The sequence below is a fragment of the Lycorma delicatula genome, chromosome 2 (genome assembly GCF_047948215.1).
Source record: "Lycorma delicatula isolate Av1 chromosome 2, ASM4794821v1, whole genome shotgun sequence".
Classification (NCBI taxonomy): domain Eukaryota; kingdom Metazoa; phylum Arthropoda; class Insecta; order Hemiptera; family Fulgoridae; genus Lycorma; species Lycorma delicatula.
The window spans coordinates 30,547,291-30,569,836 of NC_134456.1; the positions used below are offsets into that span (position 1 = coordinate 30,547,291).

The 22,546-nt window shown below is 29.3% G+C and overlaps 1 protein-coding gene across 3 annotated transcripts in view; it reads left to right on the forward strand.

The window, feature by feature from the left end:
* LOC142320601 (putative defense protein) overlaps positions 1–20,452 on the forward strand; it is a 42,819-nt gene extending 22,367 nt beyond the window's left edge. For all 3 annotated transcript variants that reach the window (XM_075358579.1, XM_075358577.1, XM_075358578.1), the window contains 2 exons: positions 3,277–3,368; positions 20,003–20,452. In XM_075358579.1, the coding sequence (XP_075214694.1) occupies positions 3,277–3,368; positions 20,003–20,123 (213 nt within the window). In that variant the 3' untranslated portion in view covers positions 20,124–20,452. The remainder of the gene's footprint in view (positions 1–3,276; positions 3,369–20,002) is intronic.
* The last annotated feature ends 2,094 nt before the right edge of the window (positions 20,453–22,546 follow it).

Genomic DNA, 22,546 nt, shown 5'->3' on the forward strand with positions numbered 1-22,546 from the left:
GGATGTTGTGGTCTGTCGAGATCTTCTGAATTGCACAGAGCAGGAAATAGTCGAGGACAATTCCTCGACTATTTCACTCTATCACTCCTTGTGGTTTCAATGACACCACAAGGAGTAATAGAGCGCCGCAGGTAGAACATAAGAAGAAAGGCGAGGTTCTACCTTCTGCTTCTCATGTCCTCACCTTTAACCGACCAACAACGCTGGAGAAAGTTCGTGCAGGAATTCACCGTTTGGATGTGCGGGTTTTTGTACCACAACCTTGAGGTGCTTCAAGTGCCAACGCTTTAGCCACACTGCTGCCAGATGGGAGAGACCGCAAATATGAGTGTGCGGTGAAAAGGTTCATGAGGGGGAGCCTCCTTCATGTATAAATTATAAAGGAACGCATTCATGCAGATCCTGAAACTGTCCTGTTTTCAAGGATGAAGTAGCTGTGCAGGAAGTAAAAACCATACAGAAAATGAGCTACTTTGAAGCAAAGAAAATTGTAAATGTCTGCAAGTCTAGAGCAACAATAACTTATGCTCAGGCTGCAGCTGTTGTTCCTGCTCCTGCTCCAGTTGCTGTCGATGAAAACCAGCTGCTTGGTAAACTTGTGTCCACTTTGCTTTTGCCATGACTGAAAGAATAATAGAAAACCAAATGTAGTCTTTAAGTCGCAAACAAACAGTAAAGCCATCGATAACAATATAGCCTCCTGATGATATCTCGAAGAAAAACGAAAACGCTGATCAGAGGAAAACATAAGCCAAGCCAGAGGGCCACGTCTGTATGAGTGAAATGAGGCCAGCAAAAACCACACCGGCGGTGGGGCTTGTGACCCCCTGCCTGGGAAGGTGACTGGTACGGCTCCCATGTCAGGGGTCTTCTAGGTTCCCGCCTCTCAATCAGCATCTGAACCAGGCACCGATTCATGTCTGTCGTCGTCCGCAGCTTCAATGGTCTCCGATTCAGAGGCCGGGAACTACATGGGAGATGACATGCTTAACGAACATGAAGCTATTCGTAACATGGAAAAGAGGAAAAAAGGATGGCTGAAAGGCAAACCAAGGCCACAAATTAATTTACAATTAGCGAGTCGATTCTTCAGTGGAACATTAATGATCAAAAAATAGCATTAATCATATGGAACTCCATTTATGTAGTTAATTTAAAAATTTTTAAATGAACAACTAAACACCAGAATTTAGTCTTGTTCTTTTGAAGTATTTGGTGCTGCTTTTTGCAAGCCTAATACTTATATTTTCTTTTATATAATTCTATTGTTTGCAATATAAAAAATATGACTCTGTTACAGTTAGAATTATGGGTGTGCAAGACAGTTTCTTGAATTCAATTTAAATTCCACCAGTTTTAATATCTCAAAACTGTTGATCTTGGTAACAATCTTTTCTGGAAGGTCAGAAATCTTTGATCTTGTTCTTTGCTTTATAAATCTTTATGGGTTAAATCCTGTGTCTGGTTCCATTCTTCTGCAAAATTCTGGAAGAAGTATAGAACTTTGTATATTAAATTTTCCATAGATTAAGTTTAGATGGTCTGATAAGTAAACCTTTATATGATTAATCTACATTATTATAAGATAATGACTGAAATTTTACGAGATATATGGATAAGAGCGCTGTCTTCATAAGTTGCTTTGAAGAAAATGAAAATTGTTTGTTGGGGATGCAGAAAGAGAATCTTTATCATAGCAGCTTGCAAAAAAACAATTATATATAAACAAATAATATTAAAATCAATGGTTGATTTCAAAGTATTGAAGATTAATTTATTCAGTTAAAAAAAATTGTTAAGTGCCTTTTTGTAAATTTTGATGAAAAATTCTTTTTACTGTTATATTAATTAATTTATTATTGTTTTAATTTTCTTAAATATTTTAGTTTTTTTCATAAGATAAGGTTTTAAGTAAAGGGAACACAATTTTCAATAGATTTTTTTTTTAATTCCATATTGAATTAGAGATATCACATATTATGCTTTTATATAAAACTACTAAAATTGTAAAAAGGTTCTTGAATGACACAGATATGGGGTAAGTATAATCAAATGACTCATATTTATCAAGTATGATTCTATAGATGACATATACTGTGAAGTTTTAGACATGTAAAGTTTTAAAATTTAAAAAATGGATAAAATTTAAGTTCGAACTGTTGTAAAGTACTTTATTCTAAAAGGTTTAACCTTGATGGACATACAAAAAGAGTAAGATTCCAGTCTAAGGGATTCTTCTCCTTTATGTTCAATGTTAAAATAGCAGCTTCTGAATTTAGACATTGTACATCATATTCCAAGATGATAAATCTTGGGATGAAGAAAACACTCACTGGACAAAGATTCACCACAAGATATTAGGAAAACCTGCTTATTTTGCAAAGTTGGCCAAATCACTTAATATCGAGAGTATTAAAATGTTGGAAAGTTGTAGGTCTAAATGTATAAAATTGCAAGGTGATTCATTAAAAAAGAAATGAAAACATTTTGAAAATTCTTGCGTTTTCTTTGTCAAGCAAGAACTTTCCAGTGTAAGAGCATATAGTCTTTTCTAGTACAAGCTTCTTTGAAGGATTTTATATATTTCATTTAATCAGACCACATTAATAGATAATTATATTTATTTATCAGGTTCTAAAATTAAATTAGGAGCTGTATACCATTCAGCATGGCGATACTGTTGTCTATCTCTGTTTTATTGCAGTTGTCAAAATCATTCTACTTTTAATACTATAAAATGATAAAGCCTGTAAAATTTTTTTAAAGTCCACAAAGAGATTTTATTTGTTAAAATCCAGATTATGAAATTACTCTTTTCTGTTTAATATATTATAACAAAAACATGAAAAAATTATATTGAATTCTCTTTCATGAATTTTTAATTCATTGGAAAATATCTGAAAACAATATTGAGTCAAATTTTCATAAAAGTTTAGTTTGAGGCTAATCTCAATGCGTAGAATAAAAATCCATAGTGTCTATTGTCTTTACAGCTATGATTCACTTTTCTCAGAAACTACTAGATACATTGTCACCAAATTTTGTATGCATGTCAATAAAAATACTAATATGTATTTATGTTAATGCCAATGCAAGAAATATTCTTTATTCTGTACAATCATGTTTAAAATTTTTATTAAATGATTTTCCATCCATCCAATTACATATTTTATTCCATACATCAGTTATCTGAGAGTATACTGGTTATTGTACATGTTATAAAACACTATAGTGCTCATAGATTTGTAAAACAAATTTCTATTACTCTTCTTACAGAATGCTGCAGGCCACTTTAACAATGAATTTAAAGATCAAGTAGTTATTCAGTGGACACCATTAAAAATAATACCAGAAAGCATAAAATTTTAGTAAGTATACGTATTTTACTGATTAATATTTAATGAATACTTAACACTGATTTATTTATATAAAGTAGTTTTAATAATTATTTGTCTTTAATGATGAAAAATATATATAACATCATATCCATTTGAACTATGTATTTTAAAGGTAAAATACTTATAAATATTATTAGAAAACAGATACATTTAAAATACATTATTGACAGTGGTTGTTTATGAATTTTATGGGTATATATTGCGTATTTTACATTCCCATGTAGGTAGACACTGTGGAGCGTAGTATATTATGTGTGTGTATGTATATCTGTCGGTATATTACTAAATAAAATATTATTTCTAATGATTCTGCGATCTATTTACTCACTCAAAAAAAAAAAAAATTTGTTACATATTAATTATTTAAAAAATTCAATCAAAGGGGAAAATCAATAAAATAGAAGAGACTTAAAACTTGTTTTATTTGTGTTTATATAAAAGTATAATCTTAGTATAACTATATATACTCTATATATATATAAATATGGAGTGACATTCAATTTTACTATTTTTTATAAAATCTTGGTAACAAATGAAGATATCAACTAGGTTTCTGGTATGTGTAATTGTCATGTGAACATCTAAAAACTAATTTCTAGATTTCTTACATTTTGAAAGGGGCTGAAAAAAGGTAAAAAAATTATGAACAATGATTACATATTTTTCCCACCTCTGACTATAATAAACTAGATATTCACTTGATTTGGGTTTGCAAAATACTCTTCGGATAAATATCAATAAACCAATTTGGGTTTTTTCATTTTGATTTTTTAAGGGGTGCAATCCGTACAACACGGTGGCTCATGCCACTGCCACTGTTGTATATGTGATACAACTGGCTGCACCTGCCTCTGGTTACTTGACTAAACAAAAAAGAAGAAAGTGAGAAACAAAGTACGGTCACCTCCTAGTAGTGTTGGTCGAATAATGCTAAGAAACGGGCAAAATAAATTTTATCTGGATGAAGGGCAGGTAACCAGCTATAATTATTATTTATAACATGGAGGCCGACTATTCTAAAACCTGCATTCTTCTTATCACTCAATGTTTTGGGTCCTGCACTGAGCAAACTGTTGCTATAAAGAAATTACAATACACTGATAGTTTTTATAAATTGAACAAGCTTTAATTTTTATTTATCATTATTATTACCACAAGCATGAGTTTAATGAACACAGGGGGGTCTCGGGGTTAGAGCCCTGAGCTATCTTTCTATCTTTTTTACTTCCTTGTACGAAGTATTATAATTGTGAAAAATTCCGGTTTTCAGATTTCAATGGAAACATCCATTTTGACCATCCCTGAAATCCATTTTGATTAGTTTCAGTGTAACATCTGTACGTACGTACATTTTTATCTGGCATAACTCAAAAAACCATTAGCTATAGAATGTTGAAATTTTGGATTTAGGACTGTTGTAACATCTAGTTGTGCACCTTCCCTTTTCATTGCAATTGACTGAACCAAAAGCGTCCAAAAAAGCTCAAAATCAAAAAAAATCTGGATTTTGGACTTTCCTTAACTAATAAGCCCTAATTGAAAGGATTTCAATGATATATCTAAGTGGTATTTATTTTCATTGGTTCAGGAGTTATAGCCAAATCAATTTTTAATTCATGAAACATTTGAATCTTACAAGGCCATTGGTTTGAATAAGACTTCATCTCCTTTTATTTTTAATTAAATATATTGATTTATTAATAATTATTAACCTCTGATTGTTTCTTTTAGCATTATCAAACATTTTTGTAATCTTCAGATACATTAAGACAATTGTATCTGGATAGGCAAAATTCAGTATCACTGTTATTATTTCCTGGAAATAAAACTTAATAGTTGAGTCACACAACTGTACAAGTGTTGATCTCAAGAACACATTCATAAGAAATACTCTTTGTTTTATCATCAGATATATTAATAGCAATAAAACTGCTTTAAAATTGAATACTATTCTGTGTGTTTTTCCTGATGATTATACATTACTCACTTGTTTCAAGACTGTAACTAATACTGATTATGATGTTTGAAGAGCTAAATTTAACTGATTCGTACACTATTTTAGAGGTAAGCATAGTATTATTTTCTGTTATTTTTTTAAGGTTGATACAAAATATCTGGTTGGCTAAAGTAATGAGTCTTTGGAAGCCAAAATTATGAATACATTTATTGTTATTGGAGAATAATATTATGAGACCACATATGCACCTTTTTTTTCGATAACCTTTCTGAGATTTTTCCTCCAATACCATAATCAATTCCGTTGCCATAAAACTTCTGCGGTTTATAATCAAAAAATTGAGGCACATGGATTTTCACAGGCCTCTTTTGAAACTAACTTAAAACCATTCAGAGAGTTCTGCAGAGACCGAAACAAATGAAAGTCTGACAGTGCCAGATCCATATTTACGGTGGATGCATTAAAACCTCCCAGTCAAGTTCTCAATCTCTGACTGGTAGTTAAAGATGTATGTGATCTGGGGTAGTCAGCGTGGTGTAAGGCACCCTTTCTGTTGACTAGTTCAGGCTGTTTGTTTTGAATGGCTAGATGCAATTGTGCTGCCTGGCAGCAACAGCTCATGATGCGCAATGTCCCTTCCAATCCCACCAAACGCACAGCATAACCTTCTTGGGGGTGAGTGTAGGTTTTGTCATGGATTGTGGAGCTTCTCCTTGCTTTGATTATGATCTTTATCACACATTGTTGTCATAGGTTTTACTTTTCATCGCTCATGATCAACCACTTCAGAAATGGCTTGATTTCATTACGTTTCAGTTAAGATTCACAGATAGAAATTTGATCAAGTAAATTTTTCTGAGTCAGATCATGCAGCACCCAGATGTCGAGTTTCTTTTTGCAGTCAGCTTTCTCCAAATGGTTTAAAACTGTATAGTGATGGATGTTTGTCATTGGCGATGTCGTTATTGCTTACATACCTGTTTTCCTCAATTTTTGCCAGAATAACATTCACTTTTTTTGTGATTGGTTGCCTACTGCATGGATTATCTTGGACATTGAAATTTCCAGAATAAAAGCGACTGAACCATCTTTTGGCTGATACTTTTGATAAAGTATCTTGCCCATAAACAGCACAAATTTCTTTACAGGCTGGTACAGCATTTGCACCTTTATCAAAATAAAATTGTGGGGCAGTTTTGCAGAAAGTTCACTCATCTTCATGGCACAATACCTTACATCTGAGTATAGGAATTCCAACACTTTTTGCACATCTACTAGCTTCAACTGCCAGCTGTCAAATGTTTTGCCTGACTCACTGTGACTCATATACCCTCTCTATTTTTCTGTTTAGCCTCTAGAACCACCATAATGTATTACTTCAATGATGAATGAGGATGTGATATGTATGAAAATTAAGTGTAATCTTGTACAGTCTCAAATCGACCATTCCTGAGATGTGTAGTTAATTGAAACCCAATCACCAAAGAACACCGGTATCCATGATCTAGTATTCAAATCCGTATAAAAATAATTGCCTTTATTAGGATTTGAACCTTAGAACTCTCGACTTCAAAATCAGTTGATTTGTGATGACTAGTTTAACCATTAGACCAACCCAGTGGGGTGAGTCATATACCTGAAATTTGGGTAGCTGATGCTATCCTGTGTGCAAAAGGCTTATTACTTTTTAGACTATCTATTTATTAACATACATAATGTCATTACACAATGTTGTACAATAATATAACTACAGTATTATTATGAACAATATATGGGTAGACTAATGATATCTCTTTAAAAAAAAAAAGATCTTATTGTTTATTTGTATTATATTTATGATTGATGATAGTTTTTACTTCTTTTCAGCAAAAAAATTGAGCAAGCTGTATAGAGAAAAAGGACTGGAATATTACATTAACTGTCTTTCAGATTTTGAATATTCTGAGCTTGTGAAGATACATTTAGTAACAATGCAGGAGAAGAAAGTGGAAAATTAGATTTCATTCTTATGATTCAGTTGTCACACCGTGAAGGAATTGTTTATGATGGTAGTGATACTAAAGCACACCAGATGTTGGGAACTTTATTTTAATTTAAAGAAAAAGACAGAAAAGATTTTACAATAAAAAAATGGTGCTTGCTCTATCAAATAACTATATTCATTTGCATAATATTATTTATTCATCTTTTGGAAAAAAGTCATTTAAATCTTGGAAAAATAATTGAACAGCTTGTAGATAATATTATTTTATTTATATTGAATGACATTACAGACAAAATTGTAAATTTTACCAATACTGAACTTAATTATGTGTGCAATTCAAAGCAAACAGCAGTGGAAGAATTGTGACAGTGTTAAAATTTATTCATTTATTGGTTTGATCTTTACAGTTAGTTACCTAAGACAAAGTTACAAAATATTATAGAATTCAATTTATAGACCACCAATATTTCAATCTACTAACAGTTTACAGCAGTTCAAAGCCTTATTCAGATCTGGTGAGAGAGAAAGCAGAGCTGACTGAGGTAAAACAAAAAATAATGTCCCTGTTTTAGAGAAGAAGGGGAAAAAATCAATCACAATTTAAATACATACCACATTACTGCCTAATAATAACATTACTGTTAAAGCTGTTTAGAGGATGCTATTTTTTCCTCACAGTATTTTCCATCAAAACCTGGCAAGTACAGGATAAAGACTTAAATTTGAAGAACTTTTCATCCTTTCAAAAAGTAATCTTATTTTGGAAAAGAAGAAGGAAATTTAGGCTGCATAAGTTTTTGAAATCCTGACACAACCCACTTATTTTACAAATAGGAATATAATTAAGAATAATTACTTCACAGACCTTCAACTCGCACTATAAATATTATCAAAAGGATTGATCCATGGTCAGCCAGTAAGAAAAAATAAAACATTTATTTAAAGTGAACTTTTATTTAATAAAAATAAAGAAGTAAATACTTCCACATTGTGGATTAGAAAAAATATGCACTTTATTATTACACACGTTGCAACAAATTAAACTGTAATTCTTCTCTCTACTATGCCTAACAGTGATTTTGCTGATGAAAAGAGGTTAGAAATAAATTTTTATTTTAATAAATCAAATGCGAGAGTTATTCTCTTGATCAATCAGATCATAAATATATGGGAAAACCAAAAAGTAACAGATGATGGTTAGTAGTTAACAAAATTCAATGAATATCAATGGACTAGCAGCTTTTACTATATGGTGAACATTGTATTCAGATTGGACTACAAGGAAATATGACATAAGGCCTTTTTTAATTGGGAGAAAGTTTAGTGTTGTTGCATAAAAAATGAAGTAATTTAGCGACAAGTCTTTAGAGAAATATAACAAAGACAGCAGAATGAACAAGGGATATCTAACCGATATCATCTAGGGACCATAACAAAACCACTTCAAAAAAAAATTTAATTTTGTCAAGTAAAAAAGTAGGGTATACAAATAAATTTGAGTATATACAGACAGAAAATTTGCAATGAACACTCAGAATGTTATTGCTGGTATCAAGTTTACAAAAAATAGAAAAAAAGGGATTTAGGATCCCATGTTCAAAATAAAATTAAATCTAGGTTGTAAGAAAATTGTATTAAATAATTTCATAACCTGTAATTTATTTGAACCATTATCTTTAAGTACTGTTTATTTGGTTAGTCTATTATACAGTAAAATCTCCTTATTCGCGGGGATTAGAGACCGTAAAAATGCCGCGAATATAGAACGGAACTAATATTTATTTAAGGAATAGTTAGGTTCTACGCAGAGGCGGCTCGCGTATAGGCACTGTTGAACTGCAGCACTCCCCATTTCCTCTAGATATTATCGATAAAATTTAACATAATGAGTTCTTTTTTCTTTAATTCTTTCTTTATACTTGTACAATATTTAATCCTTAAGCTTAATGTCAGTAGCCATCCCCCAGTTTATGAAAAAGATGCAAAATTATTTGTATGGAACTGTGCGCTTCACAGTTCCAGCGGCGTGGTGTTTGGCTGTTTTGCACATAGGATGCTGCACGCGAGGCTACGAGGGAGGGGCCTGTCGCTCCCGCAGTGCCGACACTGGCGTGCTGGTAAAAGGTAGTTATTTTTACTCCGCGTGTGTATGGAACGTTCCTTGTTCGTTCCCTTTTCTAGTTTAGTCGGTGGAAGGAATATGAACACTGATCCCTATATAACTGGAAAGGGGATCCCATGTATTAGAATTAGTAAAATTTGAAGCATAAACTAGCGCCACTAAATGATTGGTAGAACTAAATAAAATGAAACGGCGCGTGCGCAAAGGTAGTGTAAGAGTAGGGATAAAACCACTTTTAAACCGATGCAATAGAAGTGTTGTGATTTTGTATTTTTAAAATTGATCTCTATATAACTATATCTGATCTTTATATACATTTTCTACAACTATCCGTAAATTTCTGCTTGTGTTGCGAAAATGAGCGTTCTTTTTGGTTATTTGACTTGAGTAAAATAAACATTCCTGCCATCACGATTATAGTCGTGCAAGCGTACAATGGTGGACGATAGTGTTTTTAAGCGGACATTTTATTAAGTTATTATCTAATAATACTAAAAAATATTATCTGTATTGACATTTTATTATTTATTCGGTTAAACTGAATACGGTTTTTGTGCTTATAAACCGTGTACCATATTCTTGAATGTGATAAAGTGTAAAATCACATTATCCTGCTTACAGCTATTCTGTTTGATTCATTTTTTTCGATTCTTTTATTTTACAGAAAAATTTAACCATGGCCTTGAAAATTCCCAGAAAAAAATTTTCTAGAGCAGCACTCCCACTAATATTAACTACGAGCCGCCATTGGTTCTATGTAAAATGAATAAAAAATCATTAATATTTATTTAGAGAGATGTTACTGGTGAAACACAGACGGCAACATTAATTATAAGCACTAGTTTGGTACAGTACGTAAGTATACTACGCAAAATACAGTATATTTCCTAATATACTTGAAAACACTTTCCGAACTGTTTGATTTAAAAACTCACTACAGTATGTACTGTATTAGAAAACGGTATTACATATTCAAATCGTTCTCGGTAATCGCCTTAAAAAGTCAAGAAAACCGCACTACAGGACTACGTACATTAAAAACTAAAATTACTGTAAAGGAAATCTACAAAACCTATTTTGGATTGCTTTTAAAAAAAAAAAATTAATTTTTTCTTGATTTCGCTCTTGTTTTTAAATCCGTGTAAAGTTCTGTGTATTCTAGTATGGCATCTTCAATTTTGCGCTTAAGGAAGCTTCTATTCAACGATGGGTCAGCATTTATAAAAAAAAACTGGGTAAGATCATGGGATAATTTAATGCCTTCGGTAAGCGTTTTGATTTTTAACTGTTTTCCAGGGATGGTATCTTCTACCTATTCACCTTCATACTCTTATCTGCGCCATTAAATGTTCCAGATGTTGATCATTAAGTTCTTCTCGCGTGTTTACGAGATTTTCAATATTTGTGTCATTTACTTCATCGAACCCATTTTTCCCTGATGATCGAGCTATTGCTTTCACGCTTTCGGCGGTATTTCCTAGTCTCAATGTCACCAGAACCTTCCAGCGTATCTGTTTGGCAGTTCTTCCAGCAATACACCAGAGTTGACAGTTTCAGTTCATCTAATGAAAACTTGATGCACACAATGCAGTCAGCAATATTAAATTTCTTTCAGCATGTTGTAATACTCAGCTCAGAATCGGAATCCATCGCGTCTGTAATAATTTAAAATTTTTTCTGATGTAATATAATTTACTCACTTGAACAATGAACTCTACAAGCACACTAAATTTAACAAAAGCAACATTTTAAAAGAACAAACATAAATTAAATCTAATATATTATTTAATTAATACTAAGGGAATTTTCTGATTTTTGAAGAGAGCTGCCAGTAACAAGACTGACAGTAACGTCTTTTATAGTTTAATATTATACATTGCAATATACTTAGTAAATAGGTGTAATTATTATTTATATGTTCAGTAGTTGCAATAGTGAGGGGGATTTATTTAAGTTGCCAATACTGTAAAATCTTTTAATGACTATCTTTTAGGTGATAAGTTATCCTCAGATGAAGAAATTTAATTTATTTGCTATAAGAACAAACAATACATTCAAAATTGAACAAAGCATTCAGTTAAAATTGTCCCAATAAAAGACTTATTTTGTCATTATTATTAAATATTTTTGTACCTATGTATTTTACAGTCTAAAACAATATTACACTTGGGCTTCTTACGTCAGAATTAGTTTTCAAATTGGATTTTAATTACTATAAAATTTACTTTTACAAAAACATTATTAACAATATTCCTGAATTTTTTTATTAATCCTTTTTTTTCATACTTATTTAACAGTATGTACAGCTGGTCTCAGTATTAGTCTGTAAAACTATTTAAATACCATAACTGGGTTCCTAAACACAAAGATAATGCAAAAGTAGATTTCCTATTTTCACAAAGTAATATTTAGAAAAAAAATTGGTTACTTCATTGAAAGCAATCAATCATAGGAAAATGTTTTCAAAATTTTTAACAGACAGATAAAACTCTGCACTTAAATATATTGAATGGTCGTTTTTATGAATAATTTTCTATAATTCCTACAGGTTTTCTTCAAGTAAATTGGAAAATTCAATTATAATGCAGAGAACAAGAGTTAATATGGCATAACAGTAATTTTTTCCATTAACTGATTCATAAGATATAATTTTTTAGACAAACTTTTTCTTTGTGATGAACATATGTAAATTTATTACATGTTTATGGTAAAGATGTGTAGCATTTTCAGCCAAATTGAATAGTTTAATACACTTCCCCATTCAGTTCTATTTCATTTATCTTTTACCATGCATTCTATATTCCTCATCCTCAATTATCTGTTTCACATATTCTATTCTATACATTTCTTTTGTTTTTATGTTTTCTTCATTTCCTTTTTTAACCAAATTTTTTTTTCCAAGTTGAAAGAGTTAATATGATCTACCTTTCTTTTTTCCTATTTAGCCTCCAGGAATTTTACTGTTCAGACATTACTTCAGAGAATGAATGAAGATGATATGTATGAATGTAAAGTGTAGTCTTGTACAGCCTCAGTTCAACCATTCCTGAGATGTGTGGTTAATTGAAACCCAATCACCAAAGAACACCGGTATCCACGATCTAGTATTCAAATCCGTGTAAAAATAATTGACTTTACTAGGACTTGAACGCTGGAACTCTCGACTTCCAAATCAGCTGATTTGGGAAGATGCATTTACCACTAGACCAACCCAGTGGGTTAACATGATCTACCTACTTTTCATTACAAGATTTGGCCAAAAATTTTGTAGTTATGAATTTTTACTTTTCTGACTAGCAATATGTGGTGCTATAGTATATTATGGCTATAGCAGGAAAGTAAATAGATAGGAAAACAAATAGAATCTAAAAAAAATTGGTATTTTTTTAAGGTTTGTGCCTTAAGGTAAAAAATATATTTAAAAAGGTTTTAACATAAAAAATATAAATTTAAATAAATCGAAAATAATTTGCTCTGAAGGTCAAAAAATGTATTTTTGTCAGACAGACATTTGTGCATATGAAGTATGTACATATATATATATATATATATTGGTCTCTAATCACTTTTATAACTTGGACCCCATTCTCCAATTTTCTTCAGTCATGGTAGAAAGTATATTTTCTCCCTTCAGGAGGGAAAGAATGTATTAAATTTTTGCAAAACTTGGAAAAAGGGATGGGGCTGTTTTGGCCAAAATAGAATTTAATATTTCACCAAAAAATGTTTTAACAAAAGTTTTTATGAACAAAAGATTTTTTTTATCAACATCATATATTATCAAAAATTTTTATTTAATATTCATCCACCAATTCCCCAAAAAATACTTTATATATTTCCTTTTTTTTGCTATATCTTGTTTTAGAAAAGGAGTTAATGGGTATTTCATCTATACTTTCTATATCAATAAACCTTCAAACCACTATAAAAGGTTTTTGCCATCCCACTCCAGTGATCTGTGAAAACAAAAAAAAAATGTTTATTTAAAAACGTTTTTTAAACTTTTAAACCATCTTGCAAGTTACTGATTGGATTTAAAATGTAAAATCTTATTTTTCTGATACTCTTACTTGTTTGTATTTCTTAAAAAAAATTACATTCAAACTTACACCCCTTCCTAGAAAATTACAGCTTTGTTTATTAAGAATTCTGAGTAATTTGCTATAATCCCTACAGGTTTTCTGTATATTGTATATTTTTTAAACAATTTTAAATGTTATTTTATATTTATTATCATGATTTAGGGAATATTCTCTTAAAAATTATTTTTTCCTGTATGCTTCCACTAGAGAATGGGAAAAAAATTGAATGAATTGCCCTCAAAATGAAAAAAGATTTGTTTTTACAATTTCAAATTTTTAATGCTCAAAAAATGTGGTCTATTAAACAATAAACTCACTAAAATAGCTTAATAAAGCCATTAATAGCTTATTTTCCTGATGGAAAAGCTTATCAAATTTGAGAAAAAAATTGAAAAACTTTTTTTAAATTTTGATTTTATTTAAAATCAATTTTAGTGAATATATTAATCATTAAAAACCTGATGCAGGAATCCCCAAATAATTTAAAATTATTAAATTTAAAATACTTTATTGTATAGCCACAAATATTTTTCAAAAATGAAATGCAAACTTGACCTGCATTGTCATTGACTGGAAAGTCATGTAATTCATTGCAGCTTTTTTGAATTCATAGTTTGAACTACTTGCATTAAGTAATAATTTGTTATTCTATATCCATATTTCTAATTTTAATATAAGCTGAGGGATTGTTTAATCCTTCATCCATTTTCACATTTATGTTTTACATTTAATTTTTGGCTTATGCTTTTACTTAACTTGCTTTTGGCTTACGCTTTCATCTAACTTGCTCTGCGCACAGTGTTGCATGGCAGGATGGTCAGAATGTTATCAGCAATATTTAACCTACTTCCAGATGAGGTAGAAGGTAAAAGGTTTTGCACACATACTGTGATAAAAAAGAATTCCATAAAAAAGTGTTTTCATAGAAGATTAGTTGTTTGCAAATAATGGAAATACAAACAAATGTGTATGTGTACAAAACACTTCGACGCAAAGTGTCAGCTTTGCTTTCTGTTACACAAGAAAATGAATAGCCTATAATGTGAAGATGGGTTATATATTGATAGCTGTCAACTAGTGTCAGTGAATCACTGCTCTTAGATATAAGCACAAGTGTGTTTGAGTCGATTATTCATTTTTCCTACATCATTATACTTCAGAATAAATCCATTTATGATTGTATACAATTGTGTAGAGTTATGAAATCATTTAGACGATATGAAATCATATGTTTGAAAGTGATAAATTACCAAATTTTTCCTGAGATTTTGTCGAGAAGCTTCATAATAATACACTGTCTAATTGTGACTAATTATTTTTAGTGTAACAGATTAAAAGTATGAAGTAAAAAAAAACTAAAAAATTTTTTTTATTTTAAAAATACTTTAATGTTTTTATTTAAATAACAAATTTACAACGAAGTACTGAAATTTCACTATTTGGAAATTATTTGATTAACGTATAAATTGTTTGAAAAAAATTTCCAATACAAATATATAAAAAAAAATAATAATTTTACTTTCATATTAAATCAGGAATAAACATTTATAATAAACTCTTTGATTAAATTCAAATAACATTTTATATTGATAATGATGATAAATAAATCTGATTTCTATTCAAGGTAGTGAATGTACTTTTAAGTGAACATTTATTTATGACATCTATCATTTAATTATAATAATGCATACTGAATGAATTTATTAACAAAATTCCTTTACATTTTATATCATGAATATTAAAAGTGAAGGGATCCCTTGATTGTATTACATGGCAAATTATCAATCAAATGATTATAAAATATAACCGTAATACAATGAAGGATGCCCTATGCTTTTAAATATTAGATGTGACATCATTATTATTAATTACCATTAATATTATTTTGATATAAAATACATGGGTTTTATATATTAATGTCAAACTGAGTAATATATAGAGCTGTTTTGTTTTATTCCATGAAATAATTTATTTCTTAGTTTAAGAGAAAATGAATAATATTCAGTGTATATAAAAATAAAAGAATATTATATACCAGGTGATCATTTGAAAAGTTACCACATTTATCATTCAACAGCTATCAGTCCCATCATATTTCTGTTTGCAGGCATGTATACCTTTCACGAGGGAACTTTTTAAGATTACTTTCAAAGGGGTAGAACCCAACCTCTCAACTAAATCTACCCAACTCCAAAATCTTAAATGGCAATGTTAAGAATAAAATTAATTGACAACCCAAAAAAATAATGAATTTTAGTGAAAAGAAAATTAAAATCCGTCCACCCCTTCGCTCGGTAGGTGCGAAAAACCACGTGGGGTAAGTTAGTAGTTTTTTTTAAATTTCAGTCAATAAAAATAACGATAAAATTACGCGATATTACTTCTTCAACCATTTGAAATAATCATAATCTGCGGATTAAAATTACACACAAAATTTCGCCCGTAAATATTTTCTAAATTTTCAAGGGTTGAAAACTTATTTTTTTTAAGTGAGATGATATAGCTTGTGGTACTTCATTGGAAGTCCCTTTGAATAACAAGTAATTTGGTACAAATAAAATAAAGATTGGTTCACTAGTATTGAAGTAATGATTAAAAATGTGTTGTTTTTTTTAGGTTATGTAGGGATGCAGTGTTACTACCCAAAGCATTAGGTCTGAAATCGTCCGTTCTTGTTAAAAGTATATGTTTTTGGCTTCTCCAGCACTGAAAAAACGTACCAGTAAACACAGCAATATAACATCAGTTAAAACTACGAAAAACCAATAATAAGGTACCTACTTCTTTGCTGGCAACATGTCGAAAAATTGATGACCTTGTTATAACTGATTATAATTTTCTGCCAGTTATCGAGATCTTAGTTTCTGGTAAATTTTTTATTTAAAAGTTGATACTTTAATTTTATTGAGGTAAAAAAAAGGTCCTTCATTTATTATTTCTTAAGGACGCTTATTGTTAAAAAACCTTCATAACAAAATTAACTAATGAATGATTTAAGCTTTATATTTTGATTAACAATTATTCATTTATGGATTACTTTTTATTTATTTATTTAATCATTAAGTTTATCTGGAAATAAAGTTTTCAATATGTTACCAGCAAAGAAGTAGGTATCTTGTTGGTTTTTCGTACATGTAACTGATGTGGTAATACTGTTTTTACTGGTACATTTTTTCAATTCTGGAGAAACTTAAACCCCATATTTTTAACAAGAACGGACAATTTCAGACCTAATGCTTTCGGTCAGTAACACTGAATCCCAACATAACTTTTTTTTTTTTTTTGTTATAGAGGTGGAAGAACCCCATTTACGGGCGTCGAAGCAGTGTCGGACTCGCTAACAGGTTCCGCAAGAAGTTATTAAGTGCGTATGTGTTCCTCCGCACTACCGACTAAACCTCCGATATTCGGTTTCCGCCCTCCTGGGAATCGCTTTGCAGCATTCCCAACATAACCTACCAAATGAAGGGATAGGCGGATTTCAATTTTCCTTTCACCAAAATTCATTATTTTTTTCGGGTTGTCAATTAATGTAATTAAATGTTATCATTGCTAGTTAAAATTTTTGAGTTGGGAAAGGTTTACCAGAGAGGGTGGGTCCACGCTTTTGAAAATAGTCTTAAAAAGGTTTTCCCCCAAGAATGTTGTACATGCCTGCAAACAGAAATACGATGGGACTGATAGCTGATGAATAATTAAAAGTGGTTACTTTTCAAATGATCACCCAGTATAATGTTCACTCATTTATATACAATCACCCAAAGAAAAAAAAGAAAAAATACTATTTCACTGAAATATATTAAGAAAATACCTATTTCACCTAATCTAATATCTTATTTTACCTTTGAAGGTGAATAGATATTTTCTATGCAAGTGCATAGCACTTGCTTAAAACTCCTTTTTGACTCTTCCTATACAGATTTCCACTTTTTCTATCCCACCTGATTTTTTTTCCAATGCAACGTAAAAGGAATGAACTATTCCATGTACTTGAAGTAGATTTCATGTACTCAAAATCTATTTATTATTATATTTCCAGTGTACTTGGTTATCCTAGTGTAGAATATTTGATTTTAACCTGGCAAATCACAATGTTTTAGAACCTCTGGTAATTTTTAATGAAAAAAAAAACAGTTTTAGGTTAATTTGAACTGAAGAATAATATTTTTTTCAAATATGGTGTTAACTTCACTAAATGTACTAAGTCTAGGCTTTTTTACTTTTTGTTAATATTCAGTTTTCTGGTGATTTATAAAAGTGACTGACAGGAAAATAAATTTTAAGGCCCAATATATTGTTATAATTTTATCTATTATCATTATATAATTTTTATCTTAGTTTATATCTCTTACATGAAGTTATTTTCCAGCTCAGTTAGAGTTCAGCAGTTGGTTTAGCAGTGATTCTGGCTGATGACTCATAAACTGTGCTGTTAACTGAACTCCAATTACTGAACTATACTGGTGATATGAGGCTCAAATTCATGACCTAGTTAATTAATTTTAATTTAATTAATTCAATTTAAGCCTTATCCTGCAGTATCAGGAATGTGTTGCTACAGATCAGCAATAATGTTAATCTTGAATCCAATAGTGGGATTTGATAACTGTTTTTAAAGTCACTTTTTTTATTAATCAATTGTTTTTAACAATTTTTTAAAAGATTTATAAATCTCTTTTAAATGTTCTAAAAATATAGTATTTGCAATTTTTTTAAGTAATTGATATTTTTTGAGTAATTGATTATTAACTTAAATAATTGTATAATTGGACTTAGGAAGAAGAATTTTATCCTTTGCTATCATTCTTCTTTTCTGATTGTAAATCTTATGACATCATTTGTGAATTTTTAACTTTTCTTCTTAATACAGGAACATGCATCTCCATTGGTTTCCACCAGATTTCTTAGAATTTTTCCTCAGGATTAAATCTTACATTTTAGCTTGAGAATGCAATGAAATTTAATTTTTTTTCATTAGAAAGAAAAAAGGAAATTTTTTTCAAAATCCAAAGTAATACAGCAATATCATTAGTTCGGTATAACAACTCCTTACATGAAAAAAAGTAATAAGTTAAAAGTGAAAACACTCTTTAAAGAGAGGTAAAATAATAATCTCTTCTCAAAACTTTTTCAAACTTTGAAATGTATAATCCAGTTACAAATTTAAATATTCACTAAAATAAAATAGCTAATGAAAATTAAAATTTTTTATTCACCAAGCTTTAAACAAATTGAACCAGATTGCCATGGAGAGAATTACATTTTCCCTGATGTTATCAGATAGCAATATCATCACTAAAGATTCTTTAGGAACTATTCAGCAGTTATATAAATCCTGTTATCCTTCCCCTCGTATCGCTGGAAATATGAAACTTTTTAGAATTTTTTGAACTAGACAAAATTTTATCATGTTTCTGTTGTTTTTGTCCAATGAAGGTGAAGGTAAGATGTGAAAATTAAACTAAATTAAATTAAATCTTTTAAATGATAAATATCTAAAATACCACAAAAAAACTGGTAATGTTTAGACAAAAAAATAACTGGTAATGTCTAAGCATTATCAGCTATTTTTAAAATTATTAGTTATTTTTAAAATTACCAGTTATTTTTATAGTGTTTAAAACCACTGTATTAAATAAACTTGGTTCAGTTTATCATTAAAAAATTAATAGTTATACATAATTTTCATACTTTTTGCCTATTTTAAGCATAAAAATAAATAACAGGCAAATTTTTCAAAAAATATTTTTCATCTTTTCTATACATTTTTTGAAAAAGTTATAAAATAAATTATATAAGTTTTCCACAGAGTTTATGTTGAATTTGTTTAAACATCCAGATTCAATGAAAGGTTAATGATGTAGTCGGCATGTGTGTTTTTGCTACAAAATATTTTGTCTTGGATAATTGAATATAAACATGACAGTATATGTAAGATTTATTTCATCCAGATGAAACATGAACTTCCCATTTTTTTGTATTGCAACAAAAGAAACCAAGTGGTTGGTGGTGTATATTGAACAAAGTTATCTAGCCATTTAACAATAAATTGAACTATATTTATATTTAACATATCTTTATATTTTTCATCAGATTACTTTCAATCGCTCTTTTGACTTTCTTAGTGACAGATTACATTAATAATAATAATCACTAAAATTAAAGTAGATTTAAGTAAATTAAGTAGATTTACTTAATTCAGAGCATTCTGAATTAAGTAAAAAGAAAACCTGTAAATTATAAATCTGGTTTGATTAATCATTAAAAAAGTTATTATATTTTAATAGTTTTTACACATGCTATTGTTGTAAAACTGTTATAATACAACTAATTCTTACTACTTTAATACTAATTTCTTTATACTAATACTACTTTTTAATATTTTTTGTACTAATTTTTTACTACTTTTTCTAGTTTAAATACATTTGAATTAAAATTATATAACTTACTTTTTTTCAGCGCTACTGTCGTTTATAATTTTTCAACATTTTGGACAGGAATTTCTTCCCGGAGATTAGATGTGGGAAGTACTCTTACTGGTGAACAGCTCACAGACTTATTAGAAAATATGCCTGATTGATCACATCAACATAGCACATGAAAAGTAATCTGGAATTAATTTGAAATTTATTTTCTCAGTGTATTAGTGTTACATCAACAACCTCTGTCTTGTAAACCTTCTATTGGCATGAAAGTGATTTAGTGATAAGATATAATAATAAAATTTAAGTGACATCAACCTCTTGTAGCTGTTATTTTAATTAAATATGTATGGTAATTTCCCAAAAAAACTGTGGTTTATAAAATTTACTGTTCTTGTTCTTGTGTAATTATTATTACCAATAATATTATTAAAACAATAATAATTCATGACGACCAAATAAATTTTGGGTATTTGCAGGCATAAAATAGTGGTAAAATTCTCTTATCAATAACATTTTTGTAAAAGATGTTATATATTTATATATAAGTATTGATAATTGTGTAGTTTTATAATTTATAATTATTATCTTATGCTGTGTAATAAAAATGTATTCTGCATTAGTATTATCAGTTAACCATGTTTGTATTATAGTCTATCACAAGGAAAATAGTTGCTTTTTGTTTATTTCTTTAATGTTTTTATATTTTCATGTAGCTAATTTCATAAAAATTTCTCTATGCACTCAAAATTTATTATTAATCCGAAGTTATCATTCAAAAATTAATAGTTATACATAATTTTCATATTTCTTGCCTATTTTAAGCATAAAAATAAATAACAGGCAAATTTTTCAAAATATATTTTTACATCTTTTCTATACATTTTTTGAAAGTTATAAAATAAATTATTTAAGTTTTCCACAGAGTGTATGTTGAATTTGTTTAAACATCCAGATTCAATGAAAGGTTAATGATGTAGTCAGCATTGTGGTTAATGATTAAAGGTTAATGATTTTTGGCATTGTGAAAACAGAAGTGTTGTAATACTTCCTCTAACAGTATGGATTTGTTATATATTTTTATGATGACAAGAAGTTTAAACCAACTTTTTACAAATTATTTTTTTTTTTAATAAAACTGTTTAGATTTTTTTTGTGTTTTTACTTTTCCATTTATAAAAAAATAACTGTGACTGAAAAAATATGTCAATATTTGAGTAATCACAAATCATTGAAACAATTAAGTATGTTCTCAAAATGGAAAAATGTTTGGAATCTATTTAATTCAGTATTATAACTGATCTGAATAATTTTTAACTCATCCCTTTATTAATTCCTGAATATTCTTCTTCTTATTTTCCTATTGTGTACGTTGCAATCTGTTCAACTAGAAAATAATAATAAGCAACCCACCCACAGCCCAATGAAATGAGGATGATATGTATAACATATAAATGAGGTGTAGTCTTGTACAGACATAGGCCAACCATTCCTGAGACATGGGGTTAATTGAACCCCAACCACCTAAGTACACCAGTATTATTCACTTTCTAGTACTCAAATATTTGTAAAAGCAAGTAACGTTTTCTAGGATTTGAATCTCAGAAACTTTGACTTTGAAAATCAGCTGTTAAACAACTGTTTCGTGAGGATGAGTTAACCACTAGATCAGCCTGATGGGCATTCTTGAATATAAATATTATTATTAATGACGTTTTATTTATTTTCTTAATATTAATAGCCATCAACTTGAACTGAGACTAGTTCATAAATTATTACTAATTTACTAATTTTGTTGTTGTTGCAAATATACTGTTACTAAAAAATTTACACTTTATTTATGCAAATTCTAATCATACTGAATTATTATAATACCAGTTTTAAAGCAATTAGTACAGATTGTTCAATAGATTAGCGACTAGGCACTTGTATTTGATAATGAGTATAATTTCTATATTATTATTATTATTATTATTATTATTATTATGTTAGAAATAAAGATAAAATTCAACTATCAAACTAGCTCTTTTTTTTATATTAATGAGTATAGATGGTTCTTAAATCCGCCAACAACATTGTCATAATATGTAGTGAGTGATCTGAACGGTCAAAAAATTTTAATTGAACTTCTTGTTCCAGGTTGTGAGTTTAGAAATTATAACAATTCTTACAATCACTAAGGGACATAATTAATCTTATTTTTAGGTGCTTAAGTGTTACAGTTAAGGCCTCAGTGGATTACAGATAGAATTATAAAAGAATATAAAGAAATTATAAAACAATTCAAATACATAGAATTTGCTTGTCATGACAACACTATATTTAATTTAATTTTTGCAGTTCTAAGTGTGATGTGCTCTTATTGGACAAGAAAAATCAATATGTTATGATTACTTCATGACAGCATGCTTTTATCAAGTTTAATCTTTAAGGTTATGACTTATTAGAATAAATTCTATATTAAAATTCACATGTTACAAACAACATAAAAAGATTGTTTTTAAAAACTGTTCTGCTATTTAATAAGTTAATTTTCACTGACACTTCTTGCTGCCTGGCCATTTTAAATTTGCTAATGATG